The sequence below is a fragment of the Uloborus diversus genome, chromosome 3, assembly GCF_026930045.1.
Source record: "Uloborus diversus isolate 005 chromosome 3, Udiv.v.3.1, whole genome shotgun sequence".
Lineage (NCBI taxonomy): Eukaryota > Metazoa > Arthropoda > Arachnida > Araneae > Uloboridae > Uloborus > Uloborus diversus.
In genome coordinates, this window is record NC_072733.1 from 157,597,718 (window position 1) to 157,617,762 (window position 20,045).

Genomic DNA, 20,045 nt, shown 5'->3' on the forward strand with positions numbered 1-20,045 from the left:
TTTGTTTTTTGAGAAACTTTTAAGTTTTTGTTTTTTGGGAAATTTGGAGAACTTTTAAGAAATCACTTCATTAAATTTTTAAAAATCAAATACATCTCTTCATGCAGGAAAGGGGCCATTGATTTACCAGCCTAGAATCTTAATAAAAAAACTTGCAATTCTGATGTCGCCGAAGTAAAGAATCCCAACTTTGCTTTCAAAATTTCACTGCACTTCAACATTGATTTTACTGTGTCATACATATTTGTATTCCGTTCAACATATACAACCTCTGTCTTTTTGAATTTTTAAGTGTGGCAAAATGTCTAAAGCCTTTTGTGCACCAGCTGAGTTCTCTACCCACTGAATTGAAAAAAATTTCAGTAGGAAACTTTTTATTTATTTATTTATTTATTTTTATTTATTTTTTTTAAATTTAATTTAATTTTATTTTTATTTTTTTATTTTTTTTGACATTTTTAGTTTGTTTGATTCTGATTCAAGAGGAATTGTTTCAAAGCATTTAAACATGTGTAAATTACAAACACATCTCTACAGAGATAAAGAACTACGCAAACAACATAGTAATACTGAAATTGAACAATAATCTACAAACTTGTTTATTCTCTTATCTTAGTTACAATGAATGGCTTATTTATTAACTGGTGTGGGAAAACTAAACAGTTTTTCATAGGAAGTTGCAGAAACAAATTAACTACCATTGTTAACTTCTCAACCTCCAAGGGAAACTGGAATGTTTAAAACTAAAGAACAAAAGGTGAGGTTGAAGAACTGGTTTTAGGAAAGAAATATTTTCTTTTAGTAATCTCAAGAAATTTCTGACCAAATTTGTTTCACTAAACTGCACAAAAGAAAAACAAATCTTTTGAAAGTGGTTATAATTTTAAACATTTTCCAGGTTTTCTACATAAAATCCCTGATTTTTTGCTGACATTTCCAGGTTTTCCAGGTGGGTAGACACCCCTGTCAGAATTTAAAAATTTTATTTACAGGCTGTATGCATCTGAGGACTACAATAAAATATGCCATGAAGTTACCATATAAGGGTTTCAAACTGTGATGTCTGTTCAGAAAAAGAAAAAGATTTTTTTCATTGTATAAAAATAATAATAAAATCGGTAAAAATTCAATTTTTTACCACAAAAATTTATATTTTTTTCCTTGTCAATAAACCTGCCTAAATTTTCAAAAACAATGCCTAGATGATACGTAGGCTCTTAATTCATTTCAGAAAAAAATATTTTGATAAGTTAAATACTTTTGAAAAAGTACCCATTTCAAATTGAGTGTTTTGCTGTTTTTTTTTTTTCAAAATGGCTGATTTTGTGCAGAATTTCAATAGGCTGAACTGGAGAAAAAAATTTCTTGCAAAACTCGTTGTGATATGTCATATACCCCTTAGTTGTAACTTCAGTACATTTTAAAGAGAAATCGGTGATGGTCATGTGACAAGCTTTGCCTGACCTGGGCGTAAGATGGTGGAAGGGTACTATAAATGGCGTGGAAGAAACTGCAGCATGTCCAATCAAAGACAATAATTTAGTCTGACGGATTGGAATTAGGGACAATCCTCTTTGCGTCCAATCTTTGTATTTGCGTTGCGGACCTCCAGAGCTTTCATTTTGCAAAAGTTCAGCACAGCAAATTGCTGTCACGACCTGCCTACAGTCAAACGTTTACATTGAAAGTGTAATGTCTAATACCCAGCATCACACATGACTACCTAGCTTCATGCATCCTGATTATCTGACCATATTCAGTCTTCCAGTTGTACATAAATGCTACCACAACTTGTAATAGCATTATTAATGTATCCACAAACTACAATGGAAAAAAAGAAAATATAGACCTTCAGCAATTAATTCCTGATTTGTACTAGGCCAGTTGAGCAATAGAGTTGCATACTGTGACCAAATTTGATATTGACCAGGACTGAAAATTTTGCATCTTCTGCATAGTTCACATAAAAATATTTGTACATGAAATTTTCAGAAGATCGTTTCAAATTTCTAGGGATACTTATTTTTAATTTGTTTGGCAAAAGAATGTATTCAGTTTAAAATTCACTTTAAATAATGGTAAAAGTTTTAAGAACACTAACCAAAATTCTTTGGAAAATACATAATGTTTGCAACTTCTTTTGGTGTAAAATATCGAAGTTTCAGTGATTTCAGCAACTTAAGTTTTTCATCTTGATTTTCACTTGTAGAAACCCTTCTAAAAACATCAGATAGCTAAAAAAAATATGTATGGAGAAATAAGGAAATAATTTTTATTACTTTTTGAGAGAACAAGTAGCCAAAAACATCAAAAATATAGCAAGTCAGTACATGAAAAATCAATGTTTTTTGCAAGATCGTGGCCTTTTGCATATAACATTCAATGTTAAGAACTCTAAGTATACAAAGCAAAATAAAAACATTGCAAGAATAAAAAAAGAAAAAGAAACAAATGTTTGCAAACAAATGTTCCCATTTGTTTCTTGCTTCTTATCCACCCCTCTAACACCCCTTAAGGTGTTCCCCAAGACATTAAGACTCACACTCTATCTCTCTCTCTCTCTATGCCACATTACCCTGCATCAGCTGGCATGTGGGATATCAGTGAGGTTGACCAGCCTGCTGAGAAATTTGAATTTTCTAGCATGCCAGATAATTCTGGATTCATTTTGCCAAAAAAAAAAAAAAAAGAAAAAAAAAAAGGTAGACGACTGACAAAATATGTTTACTCGTAGTCAAGAATACAAACACTTCAAGTTAAACAAGAAGTGAGAAAAATTAATATGTGTTTGCTATTAATGTAGTTCATTCATTATGGATTCAACTATACGGCAATATAATTGTTACAAATCCTGTAAATAGTAATTATTGTAGTAACGTAACCTGTAAATAGTTTCCCGTAATGAATATACAACCCCTTTTTCATATGGCTAAAATATACGACCCCTATTCCCTTTTTGTTCACTGATAAAATTTGATAACGGTCAACGCATTTCGAGAAGCGTGTGGAATATTTGAGAAAATTCTTTTCGGTGTATTTAAGCCGTTAGCGATGGATAAACAGTTAGTTTCGATTCAGATTTCGAACTGAGTGTGTGTATTAGCTCTGTTTATAGCGAGGCATTTCGCTGTGTTGTTTTCGTATTTGGAAGTAAATACGTGTGTAAACGTTGAGTTTACGGTGTTGTGTGATAATTGCTTAATTGCTGATGAATAATTTAGCAGTTTTTTGAAGATCTTTCCTGTACATAGTGTAAATAAATTTCCTGTGTTTTTATCAAGAACTGTGTCTTCATTTCAAGAAAGTGGAAGTCGCACCGAATCCGTTACAAATTGGCGCCCAACGTGGGGCTTCTTCTGGACTTTCTTGGAGTAAGTGTGACTTTGGACATTTTTTCATAAAGACTTTTTTGAATTAGGACTTGATTTTTATGGTGATTACTCGCGCAATGGATGAACAATTAAAACAACTTCTTGACGCAATCACCTCTGTGAAGAGTGATATGGCGGCTAATCAAGAACAATTAAAAAGTGACTTGACTGCAAGTTTTACAGCCAATCAAGAACAATTAAAAAGTGACTTGACTGCAAGTTTTACAGCTAATCAAGAACAATTAAAAAATGATATGGCAGCTAATCAAGAACAATTAAAAAATGATATGGCAGCTAATCAAGAACAATTAAAAAATGATATGGCAGCTAATCAAGAACAATTAAAAAATGATATGGCGGCTAATCAAAACCAATTGAAAAGTGATTTAACGGTGCTGAAAAATGACCTAGTTTCTAACCAAGAGGAAATTAAAAACGATCTTACTTCGGTAAAGACTGTGATGGAAAATAAATTTAATGAGATAGAGCATCGAGTTGATGCTATCGAAGAGAAATTTGAAGAAAAATTAAGTTCCGTGGAAGGCCGATGCAATGCTGTAGAAAGTAAACTGGAAGAAGAAGATAGAAAATTTCATCAACTTAAAGAAGACATCTTTAAAGACCTGGAAAGGAGATTGGCGACCGCGGAAAGCAGCTCTGTACAGTTTGGAGCTCCCACATCGGTTGCTCGACCGTCCATTAAACTTGCCACATTTGATGGGAAAACTTCGTGGCAGGTTTACAAAACTCAGTTCATGATAGTGGCGGAAGCGAACGGATGGGACTCTGCTACCAAGGCCTGCCATCTTGCAGCATCCCTGAGAGGTGACGCAGCGGACATTCTTCAGAACCTTCCGAACGGCCAGCGCCTGGATTTCGCCGCCCTCACATCTGCGTTGGAGCTTCGCTTCGGTGAGAAGTGCCAGAAAGATTTCAGCCGACTCCAGTTTAAGTCCCGTTTCCAGAGAACCGGAGAAACCCTGCAAGAGCTCGCGGCGGACATTGAAAGACTGTCTCATCTTGCTTTTTGCGACTGTCCTGCGGATGTTCGGGACAACCTGGCACTCAACTACTACATCGACGGGGTTCGAGATCCGGAAATCCAGAAAGCTCTACGGATGGCGGATGTCAAAGACCTGAATTCTGCTGTTGTGTATGCGATGAAGTTGGAGGCCGCCCAGCAAGCAACCCGCAAGGATCGCCATTCGATCCGCGGCGTCAAAACTGATGAGCCTGATCCGGTTTCGTCACGCTTTGCTGAACTGGAAAAGCAAATAAAAGAAATTGCAGGAATCCTCAAAAGGACTTCGGCTCCCAAGGACCAAAATGGACAATCACTTAAGTGCTGGAAATGCGGTAGTGAAGGACACCTGCGAAGGAGTTGTCCGGATCGCCAAGCTACGCGAGGGAAGGAAATCACCACAACTAAAGCTCTGCAGATTTCCTCTTCTAGTAGTGGCAGTGATGGACTTTTCATTTACGCACATGTAAATGGGAACCCCTGCAGACTGATTGTTGACACTGGAGCCAATGTGACAATCATTAGGACAGATGTGGCTCGTGAATTTGGATTGAAACTGCTGTGGACATCGCCACGCGTAAGTCTCCAGACTGTGACAGGTGACAAAATTGAGATTGACGGTAAAGTGGACTTGGAAATAGTGTTTGGGAATGCCACCTACCATCATACGGCATTCGTCGCTAATATCACGGACCCCTTCATTCTCGGATTGGACTTTTTGAAGAAATATGACTTCACTCTCGACTTCAAGACTAATGAGCTGCAATCGATGAGAGAAGACATAACCATCCTCAACGGAGAAAATGATGTAAAATCCGCTCATCAAATAATAGCTCAAACAGATTTTTCGATTCCCTCAAGGTCAGAATCATTAATACCTGGCTCCCTTGAAGAAAGCAATAGTTTTCGATTTGGACTCATTGAATACCCTAACCTAAGCAATAGCCTAAAAGGAGTACTGGTAGCATCTACGCTTGTGGACCTTTCTAAGGATGTAATTCCTGTGAGAGTCGCCAACGTGAGTGAAAGGCCAAGGAATATCCGAAAAGGTGAAGTGTTGGCAACTTGTACTCCAGTAAACTGCATCATTAGAAGAATCAATTCCCCTGAGACTGTGTCTTCTGAGTCCTTGACGTCGAAGTTAATTGGGAGTGCGCCATTATCGAAAGATCAAAGAGCTGCTGCGGAACAATTGGTGGACGACTTCAAGCATCTGTTTTCATCTACATCGGAGGATGTGGGCCGGACGAATTTAACGCAGCATAGGATCTACACTGGGGAACACCCCCCTATTAAACAGCATCCAAGACGACTACCGTTCGCCAAGAAGGAAGAGGTTGAGACCCTCCTGAAAGAGATGAAGGAGAATGATGTAATCGAACCGTCATCCAGTCCTTGGGCCTCTCCCATCGTCTTGGTCCGAAAGAAAGATGGCTCCACCAGATTTTGTGTCGATTACCGACGGCTGAATGAAATCACCAAGAAAGACAGCTACCCTCTTCCACGGATAGACGACACCTTGGACACTCTTTCCGGACACAAGTGGTTTTCGACCCTGGACTTGAAGAGCGGCTACTGGCAGGTTGAGATACACCCTGATGACCGAGAAAAGACAGCATTTACAACTGGACAAGGCTTATGGCAGTTTAAAGTGATGCCCTTCGGCCTCTGCAATGCACCAGCTACGTTCGAGCGTCTTATGGAGACAGTGTTAAGAGGACTTTCTTACGAATCCTGTCTGGTCTACTTAGACGATATCATCATCGTGGGACGCAGCTTCGAAGAACATCTGGCAAATCTTAGGAAGGTGCTGCAAAAGCTTAAGGAAGCCAATCTGAAGTTAAGCCCGTCCAAATGTAATTTGTTCCGCCGGGAAGTGAACTACCTTGGTCACATCATCTCTTCTGAGGGTGTGCAAACCGATCCAGAGAAGGTATTTGCGGTCAGGAGTTGGAGTCGTCCCGAAAACATCCATCAGTTGCGAAGTTTCCTGGGGCTCTGCACGTACTACAGGAAGTTTGTGAAGGGTTTTTCCAACATTGCACGACCTTTGCATAAGCTGACGGAGAGCAAGCAAAAGTTTGAATGGTCCAAAGAATGCGAAGATGCATTTCTACGACTGAAGGAGGCTTTAACATCAACGCCTATCCTCGCCTATCCTCAGCCTGAAAAATCCTTCATCCTGGACACTGATGCGAGCAACGAGGGAATTGGAGCTGTTTTATCCCAAGAAATTGACGGAAATGAACATGTCATCACTTACTGGAGCAAATGCTTATCAAAGTCGGAGCGAAATTACTGCGTCACCAGAAAGGAGTTACTGGCCATAGTGAAAGCTGTAGAACACTTCCATCATTACCTCTACGGCCGAAAATTTCTGCTTCGGACAGATCATGCCTCGTTAACTTGGCTTTTGAACTTCAAGAATCCAGAAGGCCAGATAGCCAGATGGATACAGCGGCTCCAGGAATATGACATGGAGATCAAGCATCGAAAAGGGTTATCTCACGGTAATGCTGACGCTTTATCAAGGAGACCCTGTCCTGAGAACTGCCACTATTGTTCCCGAATCGAGAAACAGTGTGGAACGACTAGCCCTACCGCCTATCAGGTGACAGTGACTCCAACATCATCAGAACCTGATCCATGGAGTGATGACCAAGTTCGAAAAGATCAACTTGAAGACCCCGACATAAAACCAATTTTAGAGTTCATGGAAAGTGACAGTCGACGCCCTAGCTGGCAGGACGTTTCCATCTTCAGTCCTGCAACAAAAAGATACTGGGCTTTATGGAACTCACTCCATTTACGGAACGGCATGCTACACCGGAAATGGGAATCTGACGACGGCAAGACATCTAGGTGGCAGTTACTACTTCCTCGATCCAGGATTTCAGATGTTCTGAAAGAAATACATAGTAGTGCGACTGGAGGACATTTTGGTGTCTTGAAAACTCTCAATAAAGTTCGGGAGCGCTTCTTCTGGAGCAAGGCGAAGGATGACGTGGAGAAGTGGTGCCATTCTTGTGACGCCTGTGCTGCTCGTAAAGGACCGAAGAAAAGAAGCAGAGGGAAGCTACATCTGTACAACGTTGGAGCTCCTTTCGAACGAATTGGGATCGACATCCTGGGTCCTCTACCAAGAACTGCTGATGGGAACAAATACATTCTTGTTTCCATCGACTACTTCACCAAATGGCCGGAAGCATATCCCATTCCAGATCAAGAGGCTACTACCGTAGCAGAGACTCTAGTCCAACATTGGATCTCGAGATACGGAACACCTTTGCAGATTCATTCCGATCAAGGGAGGAATTTCATCTCTGCTGTGTTTAAGGGCCTATGTCAAATTTTCGGAATTGAGAAAACTAGGACAACACCACTACACCCACAATCGGACGGCATGGTGGAGAGATTTAACCGCACAATCCTGAATAATCTCTCACTTATGGTATCCAGAAATCAACAGGATTGGGACAAGAAGCTACCTTTGTTCCTGCTGGCCTACCGCAGTGCTGTCCACGAGACTACCGGATATGCCCCATCTCAGATGCTCTTCGGCCGAGAGCTTCGGCTACCTTGTGATCTCGTCTTCGGTCGTCCTCCGGATGCGCCTGCATCGCCTGAGGAGTACATCCAGGATCTCCAGGCCCGGTTGGAAGACGTTCATAACTTCGCACGAGAGCGAATCAACATCGCGGCGGAGAAGATGAAGACCCGATACGACACAAGGTCTACTGGACATGAATTCAACGAAGGCGACAAGGTTTGGTTATGGAATCCCATCCGACGGAAAGGTCTGTCACCCAAATTGCAGTCGCATTGGGATGGACCCTACAAAGTCCTTAACCGACTAAATGACGTCGTAGTGAGGATCCAAAAATCACCTAATGCAAAACCTAGGGTTGTACATTATGATCGGTTAGCCCCATACTATGGCCATAGTTCATGAGTATTACGTAAACAACCATGGTTGATAACATAAAAGTTGTAGATAATTTTTGCTTTTAATGTTTAGTAATATTTCTTGTTATTATTGTATTTTCTGTATCTGTTAGTTATTAATTAATGTGTATATTTGTGAACATGTGATGAAGTTTGGCACCCTTTCTGGGGATTGTACTGCCCGGGACGTGCAGTCCTTAGGAAGGGGGCAATGTTACAAATCCTGTAAATAGTAATTATTGTAGTAACGTAACCTGTAAATAGTTTCCCGTAATGAATATACAACCCCTTTTTCATATGGCTAAAATATACGACCCCTATTCCCTTTTTGTTCACTGATAAAATTTGATAACGGTCAACGCATTTCGAGAAGCGTGTGGAATATTTGAGAAAATTCTTTTCGGTGTATTTAAGCCGTTAGCGATGGATAAACAGTTAGTTTCGATTCAGATTTCGAACTGAGTGTGTGTATTAGCTCTGTTTATAGCGAGGCATTTCGCTGTGTTGTTTTCGTATTTGGAAGTAAATACGTGTGTAAACGTTGAGTTTACGGTGTTGTGTGATAATTGCTTAATTGCTGATGAATAATTTAGCAGTTTTTTGAAGATCTTTCCTGTACATAGTGTAAATAAATTTCCTGTGTTTTTATCAAGAACTGTGTCTTCATTTCAAGAAAGTGGAAGTCGCACCGAATCCGTTACATAATGTTTGACACAGAAGCAATCACAGAAATTGTCACTTATTTATCACTACCTAAATAAGTTATTTTACATTCCAGTTAGGGAGGTAAGTTTTTTTTTTTTATTCATTGAATGGTATTAAATTATTTTTGTAACTGTAAAATACTTTAATTTTTGGACAATAAAAATTTGCTTTAATTTACTTTTTTATAAAATTCTTTTCTTTTCAGAATAATAAGAATGCTATTGTGAATTAATGTTTTAACAAATGAAACCCTTATTTCTATTAAAAATATAATATGTAGAAACTCACTTTAGTTTTTAAGTTAAACATACATTTATTGTATTTAATTATATTAATCTGATTTTGTTTATACTGGCATGGTGGAAAGGATCACGCAAGGATTTTTTAAAACCAGGTGAACTTTGAACCTTGCAGCATGACAGCTAGTGCAGGGTAATACAATATACAGTATACTCCCGATTTTCCGTGCTAATCACCGGGCTGCGTAGCACGGATAATCCGAAAAATCCTTTAAGGAATATGCAGGGTAACTATTTAAGGTCGAAATTAGAAAAACTAATATATATATATATATATATATATATACTCCCACAAACCAAGAACTTTTCTTTGAAATTTATTACTTAAAAAATTCGGTGATACATTTTTTCTTACTGCAATTATTTCTCCGTAATTGTAACCTCTTTCACTCATGTAATCCAATAAATGTTCCACAGATTGTAGAGTAGTAGAATGTGAAATTGTATTTTCTCCATGTTCATCTTCGTTTTCGGTATCATCACTTGCGTTTGATTCAGTAACAAGTTCAATGATATTTTCATCAGTTAGACATTGAAATCCTGATTCACATTCGTCGCTTTTAAACCACTCTGACATTTTCAGCGTCAACTGATTCGAAACCTTCGATTTCCTTAACTTCCTCAGTGATGTTATGGATATTATCTTCGGCAATCAAAGATGATTCTTCATCCAATGACTCTTGGATGGCCCCTAATGGACAATACAACAATAGAACACGAGGGTAGGACACGTGTCCGATTTGACCTCTGTGCACGGATAGTAGGGTACACTTCGTATTACCTTGATTTTAGCGCCTGAAAGAGGCTTTAAAAAAGTGTGATTCCGAAATGATGCACGGATAATCCGCAAACCGGATAATTCGCACATGGATAATCGGGAGTATACTGTATATTAAAAAAATCTGAAAAAAATTAAGATGATACTTTAAAGGTTACATAACTAGAATTAGATCACATCAGAGCTTAATTATTTGTATTTTATTGTATTTTAGCAATTGCATTTTTTCATGGGATGTGTAAATGGCATAATAGACCACTCAGTGGCATAGTGGATTTGAGTAACACTTTTGAATATGTTAATTGGGACAATTAATAACTAATGCACAATCATTATTACATACAAAAAACCATGCATTGCAGTATTAAATTAGTAAATCAAACAATGGATTTTACACATAACAAAAAAAAAAAAAAAAAATCAAAATGATTAACTTAGAAAAGCAGGGTTCAAAATTAAATGTAAGAAAAAAAAGGTATTTACCATTGGTTTAATTTTACATTGTTTAACACGTACTTTACCACTGAACTAGAATGCAAGACGTTAAACCTTCTACATGGTATTTATGGGCACTTTGCAGGTAAGGTAGGCTTAGTTAGATTTTTCAAAAAAAAAAAAAATCTTACCTTCATACTCTCAGAAGTATTTTAATTTAACCTATGTTAAAATACAGAAAACATTAAGCTACAGGCACATTTTTGTTCTTCCAAACAAAAAATTTCTGACCCGAGATACAGCCCCCCAACAATAGCAACCTGAGTGTCATTTTCTACTTGCGATTTAACAACAATTTTGAACCACGTTATCTCCAGAATGGTGCACAATATTTTGTAGTAGTTTTTTTTTTTACTTAAAAGACAATTATTTTTTCTGGGAGATGATATGCACCATTCAAAAATATGAGTTTAATTCTTCTTGCTAAAGAGTTTAAAAAAGAAAAAATAATAATAATTAATCAGTCTTTTGAATGTTTTTCAAAAAAAAAAAAAAAATTAAGTGATTAGTACCAATTAGTTTTAGATTACCTTAAAATGAGAGCTTCCGCTATCGAGTTTAACAGGTTTTAGAAGCACTTGAGAAATGGGAATTCTGAAGGAACTTTATATGTAAAGGTAGACTTGAAAGTTCAAAACTTTAGCAAACAAGTGGTAAGTGGCCAGAAGAAAATTTTAATTTAGTTTTATAGCCACATTTTAATTTTTAGTAGCTGTTTCATCAGGAATCCTATTTTTTTATGAAAATATGAATGAAGTCTTTAGCCGATTTGCCAGTTGAAACCTTTCTCTACATGCAACCTTTCAGCACAGTGCTAAAAGATTTGTTTAGCATACAGTGCCTTCTTATGAATTTTAAAGTTTACCTTTACGTATAGAGTTCTTGAAAAACCCTCATTTACACATATGCCTCTAAAACCTGTTAAACTGAAAAGTGGATGCTCATTTTTTCAGGGTACATAGTACTCAATACTGATCAAGAGTTAAAAAAAAATTTAAGTTTTCGAAATTGCTATTTTGTAAAAAATTCATATATTGATTAATTATTTCTTTTTCTGAAGATGCAGTGGCAAGAAAAAGTAAATACATAATTCCAAATGGTGCATATCATGATGAAGAGAAAATAATTATCTTTCAGATACTAAAAATCATAACAAAATATTTTCCACCGTTCCAGAGATAGAGCAGTTTGAAAATTTTGGAACTTACTTTTTTCTGAATTTTAATATACATTTACCTCAAAAGCTTCGGAGACAATTAAGGTAACCCCATTTCCTGAATTGACATGGACTCTATACCAGTAATCAAACTACTACTTCACTATCTTGGACAAGACTAAGATTTTTATTGATCACAAAAAAAAATTATTTTATTCCGTTAATTTAAAAGCAAATCAACAAATTGGTAAACATCCTTCTGTATTGTGAATTTTAAAAATAAAAATAACTATTATTAATACCATCAACAAACTTATATTTCTATTATCCACGGTTTTTGAGTCATTAACATGTCTTAACAAAAGCCAAGTAAATAAGAAAAAGGAGCCATTAAAATGTGTCTCAGCAATTCATTTCTAAAGCTTTTTAGACATAACTTCAGTTCAGAACTCAGAATTGTAAGGTGTATCACAGTATACAATCAAAATTTGATTAAATGTATATTTTACTGGCTTTCTGTAAGCCGTGTGAATGACTGATAATAAAACTTTTACTTGAAATTGAACATTTGTCAAATTTATAAAAAAAAACCTGTGACCCTCTTCCTCCAATCAACTTTGAATTCAAATTATGTTTTTCGCAATCACGAGTTGCAACAAGACCCTACTCATTAGAGTTATTGTTTCTAGAAATGGATCCCCCCCCCCAGCATGTCCCTCCTCCCAGGTGGTTATGTGTGTATAGTTGTGTATGTGCAGGCTTAAGTGTGTGCACGTAGGCCTATGTATATGTGTAAATGTGCGCGTGTGTAGGCGAGGGTGTATGAGCATGCGTGTGTAGGACATAGACGCCACCACCCAGAAGAAGTGGATTCCGGGGGACAGTGCTCAGGACCAGAGCAGCTGTGGTGGGCGGTGGTGCTGCTGGTTCAAGCTGAAAAAGGAACCACAACTTCAAGGACTATCAAATGACAACAATAAGCAATCGTGATTGCTCAAAAAAACATAGATAACCGAAATGCAACTTTAATATCTGAAGGAGCAAGCTAAATTGTGCTTCTTTTTTAATAGTGCCTCCACAATTTGAAACAAACCTTCTATGGAAAAAAATATTTTATTTTCTGTCATTTAGATGACTTAGTACAGTGTTTGTTTTCATTTTCAAGATGATGTTTTCCCATTGTCTCAGCATTTTTTTATTTTTTACTTTTATGAAAACAATTGCAAAAAAAAAAAAGTTGACACTCTCCCCCCCCCCCCACAAAAAAAAAAAAGAAAGAAAGAAAATACTCCAAGAAAGTTGCTTTTAAAAAGAAACAAAATAAGCAAAAACATCAACAATTTAGAAAGGGGACTATGATAACAAGGTTTCTAAATTTGGAAATTCTAAATAAATAAAAGATTTAAAAACACTTACGAATGGATCAGTGAATGGAGTTAAAACAGATCCAGTTCCTTGAACATAATGACTATATCTGAAAAAAAAAAAAGAATTTTCACTTTTAATAACGAAACATAATTATACAGGGCATAAAATTGTTAAAGATTAAACTACTGTTTTAAAGGCTATTAAGATAAATATTTATGTTATACATCTTCTAAGTTATGAAATAAAAAATAAGAACTGTCTTACGCTTTGGTAAAGCAACAAGAATGGGAACTTCTTGGATCTACAATATCAAGGACAAGCCAGTGCTTTAATAACACATTTTCAGGAATAAGGAAGTTATCAAAATACTTTTCTGCTTTTTCTTCAAGAAAATGACCCAGAATGCAATGCTTTTTAGACAAACTCTCTGTCTCAATCAAGCATTTTGGACAACAATAGAAATTAAATTTATTTATTTTCAAGCACCCCTGAAAACAGAAAAAAGAAAAATCAATTTCTACTTATACTTTTTCAAATGAAAAATTTATATTAAGAAATAGATGACCAACACATTTCAGTTACTTAACACTTTGTTAATCATATCTGTTGTACAAATAAGTTTTAAAGGATTTCAAAGAGATGGCGTCACTGGTATTAAATTGAAAAGGACAATGTTGCAACTAACTTAATTTTATAAGCTCATCGTTAGGCTTTCATTTTCAGTATGTGACATTTCGCTGAATTGGAAACAACAGTTTTTGTGTGCTCTGAATGTGTCAACTTTCGTGCCCACAAAACACAATTTGCGGGAAATTTTACTTTTCTGCTTCCATTTGAAGAAAAGTGCAGCTGCAGACAATCGAATGCTGCAAGAAGCTTACAGGGAACATGCTTCATCGCCCATGTGAGTTTTGGTATAAACATTTTAGAAGTGGTGATTTTGACACCAATGACAAAGAGCATGATGGACAGCCACAAAAATTGATGCCGAATTGGAGGCTATGTTGGACGAAGATTGGTGCCAAACAACTTTACGAAACTCAATTGATGAATTTGAGCAGAGCACTGCGGGAAAAATGGCCACAATAAAAGGAAAGACACAACAAGGTAATTTCGCAACGCCACATATTACGCCGCTGGTCAAAACAAACTTTGATACCCTGAAATAGTCAATCGTACCCCACCAGCTATATAGCCTAGACATTGTCCCTTTGGACTACTATTTGTGTTCCTCGATGACACATACTCTTTAGGATCAGCACTTCTGCTCTTTTGAAGAAGTCCAAGGATGATTCATGGATCACATCAAAAGATGCATCGTTTTTTTGAGTAAGCATCCGAAAATCGCCAGAAATATAGGAAAAGGTAGTGCCCAACGACAGGCAATACTTCGAAAACTGAACATGAAACCATTGTTTCACAATAAAGCATCAAACTTGAAAACAAAATCCTTTAAAACTTATTTGTACACCACGTATAATATGATATTCCCCACAGTATATGTCATATCCATTTCCAATAGTGTATACAGAAATTATTTCTAAATTATATTTTACTTCAATAACTTTTCAGAACAAAACTATTATCATCTGTAAACACAGAAACATCTAAAAAATATATTTAGAAATTAGTAATTTTCAAAAATGAATTGAAGTTTAAAATTTTGGTTCTTCAAACCTGTCAGATAAACACGGCAAACATTTTGGATTTCAAACAGGGCAGAAATGCAAGGGAAATAGACTTTTAAAACGGTCAGGTGGGAAATATATCATACCTTAAGCAGAAGGGTGAGCTGAGAAAGATGTTATTTTCTGATTTGTGATGATGGGAAATGAAAAAGATGCCATTGGTGGAACAAAGTGCATGATATGCTTTTAATTGTGTAGAAATTTAAGAGAAATCTATTTTTTTTTTTTTTTTTGTGTTTTTAGCAGAAAGGCGACATAAAATTCCCATAAAAATTTTTGAAGTGTGCAATACAATTCCTTCATTTGCTGCAAAAATGTAGAGATTTTTACGATTTTTACTTCTTTTTACAAAAAAGGAAGTATTGTACTCGGGGAAAAAAATTTCACTCAAAAATCGGCCTTAATTTCAATTTTTCTCACCCCCGAATGAATGTTGAGTTTTTTTTTTCCGACTCGACCACACATGGATGTATGCCTAGGAACTTGTTTTTCCTTTTTTTTTTTAAAGATGAAAAAGATTTTTCAAAACTGATTTTTTTTAAGCAAAACAAAAAAAAAATCCAATGGCCAAAATTTTTGAAAAGACAGAATTCCGTCCCCTGGACAGAAGTGTGGCAGCCATGCCTATAAGTGTAGACATGTGTCATTTTGACCCTTTTGAGAGAAAAAAAATGAATGTACATTTACTGATGCTAAAACACAGCAGCAATTCAAAAATGCCTCTTAGAACATAACACTAAAAGAATTTGAAACATTCATAATGTTTTTGTACTTAAAAAGGAGCTTTAGCTGCTAGTTTTTGAAATGCAACTGAAACAGTGCTGGTTATTTTAAGTGTATTTTAAACTTATTTTAAATAATTTATTATACATTCATAAGTCCTCTACGTACTATAAATAAACTGCATTTATTATAAATATGTTTATTTTAAACTAATTTTTGTAAATATATACCATTTCGTGGGGAACTACGCAGGTTTCTACTCAGGGGTCAAAATGACCCCCGCTGTAATTCTAGGTATACAAAGACCACTGTAACTCCAGTGTTAACACAAGTTAATTAGCACTTGAGGTATAGAATTGCATAGTAGATAAAACTTATCCAGCATTATTGAAGCGGGCATAATAGGATTTTGAAATTCATAAAAAATCACACCTGGTACGTAAACCTTGATAATGGCTGAAATGTGTTAACTTTTATGTCTACTGCAAAAACTAGGCAGTTATGCATCTTTAAAACAATTTTTTTTTTTTTTTTTGGCACAAAACATTTCAAAATAATACTTTTGTAGCAGTATTTTCTGTTTGTCGCTGTTTGGCACAAGAACAAGACCCCAGTATAATTCATGATTGGTGACCTACTGACATGATTTAAGAGCCAATTTATACTTCTTTGGGTTTTGAGCAGACCTAGATAAAATTTAAAACTGTCTGCAAACTCAAATACTTTCATAAAATTTACAGAAAAAAAAATGCTGTGCTCCTTCGAAGACATATTGCAGCCAACAGCAAACATGTAAAGTCAAAAGTAAGTTGAGTACCACTATGCAACTAGAATGCTTTTTTCTTTTTAAAAAATATATTTACAACTGTTCCAGTATTATGAATTGGGAGAACCATCTTGGGAGGGGGGTCTATATACTCTGGTCTGGTTTTGAGGTACTTTAGTGCAAGTTAGTGATGACCCACTTAGACTGCATGATAGGCTTTAATTTCCCATTTCAAAGCTCTAGAGGGAACAGTCCAGTTAAAAGAGCTACACAAATATAAAGTAGATATTTTTTATCTGTGCAGATATTTTCAGTATTTTTACTTTCTGATGCCCAGAAAATACAACATGAATAGAAAAGGCACAAGTAAATTTAGCATTCAATCAGCTTGACTTTGATTGAACCAAAGTCTTAGCCCCAGTAGTTTTTCCATCTGATAACTGATTCTTCAGATTTGAGATTTAAAGCCTGTTTGTATTTCTTAAACCGACGATGAGACTTGCTTTTCTCCTGTTCTAAACAGAGTGACATCTTACCCGAGTGACATTTGGTACGAAATAGTAACTTTGTTCCTTCTAAAAAAATCTATCAATGAAGAGAGGCAAGTTTTGATTTGTTTTCCCCATAGGTTTTGTGCCAGAACAAGCTAAAAGCTAGATAAAAGGTCCTAAGAGCATATTTCATACTTTATAAACCTTAACAGCAATAAATAACTAATTCATACGAGATCAAGACGCTAACAAATTCATATTATTTGAAAAACATATAAGTATTTCAGCTAATTCCCACAAAAAGAATATTCTAACATTATGACAATATTTGTCAAAAACTTTTATATTAAAAAAAAAAAACAGAAATTTACCACAATTTCTATGCATTTGTGGCAAATGAATGAATTGTACCACACTTCAATTTTTTTATGGGAATTAAGTGGCATCTTAAGATGGCAGATGGCATCTTTTCTGCTTTACTCATAATCAAAGATTGAAAAGAAAAAAAAAACGTTAACTAAATCTGCTACAAACGATAGAAAACATTATTTGGCAAAAATTTCCAAGCAACTAATGCAAATAAAGAAACTAGGCTACAAACTTTAATTTTTATCTATCAAGGGACACTAGACATGATCTAAAATCGTAAAAGCTTATCTTTTTTTTTTTTTTTTTTGGCCCACCACTATTAAGCAGCATATGAAGTTTATTTTAGGTATTAAAAATTCAACCTTGCCAGATTTATAAAATTTAAAAAATATCCATTCAATAACTCATATTCCCTTACACACATTTCCAATCAAACATACATACTAAAGCCAATTAGTTTTTCCTCTTGAAGGTATAAGAGATGATGAGACTCTTAAAGTGAGCGATCAGCTTAGGTTAATGGCAGCATTACTTGTTTAGACAATACTTAAATATTTTTCACAACAAGTAAACATCCATTTTTATTTTTTGTACTAGATTTAAGCAGACTTCATGATTAGGAACCAAACTGGTAGACTTTTGCTCCATAAAAGTCAAGTTCAAATTATTTCTTGGAACTAAGATTGTGATAAGTTGTTATATAGTGCTCACAAACATTTTAGCTAATTGAGCCTCTGAGAGTTTGGGAAACTAGTTTTCATCTTTCCATTTATGTATCAGATATTAAAAACAGTCATTAAAACTGCACAACTCCGGAATCATTGACACTAGAAATTGCTTAGCAGTTTACTTGTTGAAGTGGATATAATAAGGAGTCAGTAATATCGTAAGAAATATTTGAAAACAAAATTTGGTGCCAAAGGAACACAACCACTATTGAAACACAGTTTGCAGTTTTTAAAAGCACTCTCTAAGACATGTAGCAATATTAACCAGAGTGTTGAAAAAGTAAAAAAAGTAGCAGATAAAAAATTACACGTTGATAATAGCTTGATTATAATAGAGATATATGTAAGATAAATGAATACATTTGTGCTGAACAGTAAAGTAAGAAAATGCCTAAAAGATAGTGCATATAAATCTCACCAAAAAGTGTTACTACATTTTTGGAAAAAGATCTCAGTGCACTCAAAGACAACTCAAGAAAAATAGTTCCCAGCATCTGTCATATACTTAAGGACTAAATACAAGAATTAAATTGTGAAACTCAAAGAAACGAAATGTGCTTGGGGCTAGATGAAACATCTGACCAGTGAATCACTCATTGATTAAACATTAAAAAAAATATGTTGGTATTATTATAGCTTGTAATCTACCAAACAAGTTAGTTAGTAAGCTCAAGGATAGCAAATTTGGAATCCTATCATTTAAAACTAATATTAAGAAAATCAAGCACTAATAATGCAAAAAATAAAATACCAGAACTTGGAATAGATTTTTTAAATTTAATTAAAATATACCTTCACGGAAAATAATAGTGTATCTCTTTAAAATGATTTGCAATATTCACAGTTAAAAAATTCATAGCTGCCAACGTGCCAACTTAAAAATTCTTACAACGTATGCGGTGGATATATTTCTACGCTTTTTGGACCATTATGAAGCAAAGTATTAAAATTTAAAGTATTATAATATTTTCAAATCCTTACCTTTGCTTGATTTGTGATTCTTTTAGCAAAAAAATAAATAAATAAAATAAATAACTATAATTAAAAAAATAAATTTAAAATTAAGTAAATAAATAAACTTTTATTTCTTTGAATTTAAGCTTTGAAAAGTTGCTGACTTCGCAGCTTTCAAAAATCGTTTATCAAAAACTTGTTCGAAACAACAGTTTTTCTGTAAGTTCTTGCAGATTCAAATGATCTCCATGCTGTTGTCTGATAAAGAAGTGTGCAGTTCTGTCCTAGTCTTTCTCAAGCTGCTAAATATTCTTTCGCACTCTGCATTGCTATGAGGTATTATTAGAATAGATAGCATTGTAAAAGAGAGCCTTTCGTACTTTAGTGAACCACTGGCATCACACAATTTTTTCACTCTGCCGCCCATTTTTCATCTATTCTCTCCATTTTTAGCACATCATCTGGCAAGTCATCTATTTGGATGGAACAAAACTCACTTTGGAGCTTATCTTTGGCTTCATCAGTTGTTTCTCCATTCTTTTGCAGCAGAATGATAGGAAATTTACTCACAAAAAAAATCTATATCAGAGAATGACTTTGATAGGTCAACAACTTCTGCATGTAATAACCGAGTACTATTGATAGGGAACTTTAATCTAATGTAGTTGCACACACTTACATAATATTTTAGATGGATTTATAAAATTCATTCTTCTCATCAGTCCTCAGCATTTTATTTCTTTCAACAAGTTTCAAAGTAGATGAACCGACTAAGATATCCTGATCATTATTTTAATTAATCAATTCAGCATACTTAACCTCCATTATGTTTGAGCCTTTAATAATATCTGGTTTCACAAAATTGCATAAAATTTCTTTGTACATGGAAATTAAAATAGAATTTAGAATATGAATCTTTGGGGCTTGAGACTGTAAAATAATATTTGATTGCTCATAAAGGGGAATAATATAATCTAAAAATAAACAAAATGATTTGTTTAAACCTGATGTGAGAAACATTAAAAGTCTTTACTCTCTTGACAAAATGTTAGTTTCATTTTTCAACTTGAAATTGGTTTTCATTTTTTTAGATGGCAATTTCTTCTGATTTTGCTTCCTCTTATTTGGAAGCAGAGTCTGCGTTTTTAACTGTGGTGGAGTATTTTGATCTTGCCTGTTCTTTTTGAC

The 20,045-nt window shown here is 35.1% G+C and overlaps 1 protein-coding gene across 2 annotated transcripts in view; it reads right to left on the reverse strand.

The window, feature by feature from the left end:
- Positions 1–20,045, reverse strand: part of LOC129219217 (tRNA (cytosine(38)-C(5))-methyltransferase-like) — an 80,812-nt gene that overhangs the window by 6,440 nt on the left and 54,327 nt on the right. For both annotated transcript variants that reach the window (XM_054853540.1, XM_054853542.1), the window contains 3 exons: positions 13,403–13,626; positions 13,187–13,244; positions 2,102–2,234 (listed from right to left, as the gene is read on the reverse strand). In XM_054853540.1, the coding sequence (XP_054709515.1) occupies positions 2,102–2,234; positions 13,187–13,244; positions 13,403–13,626 (415 nt within the window). The remainder of the gene's footprint in view (positions 1–2,101; positions 2,235–13,186; positions 13,245–13,402; positions 13,627–20,045) is intronic.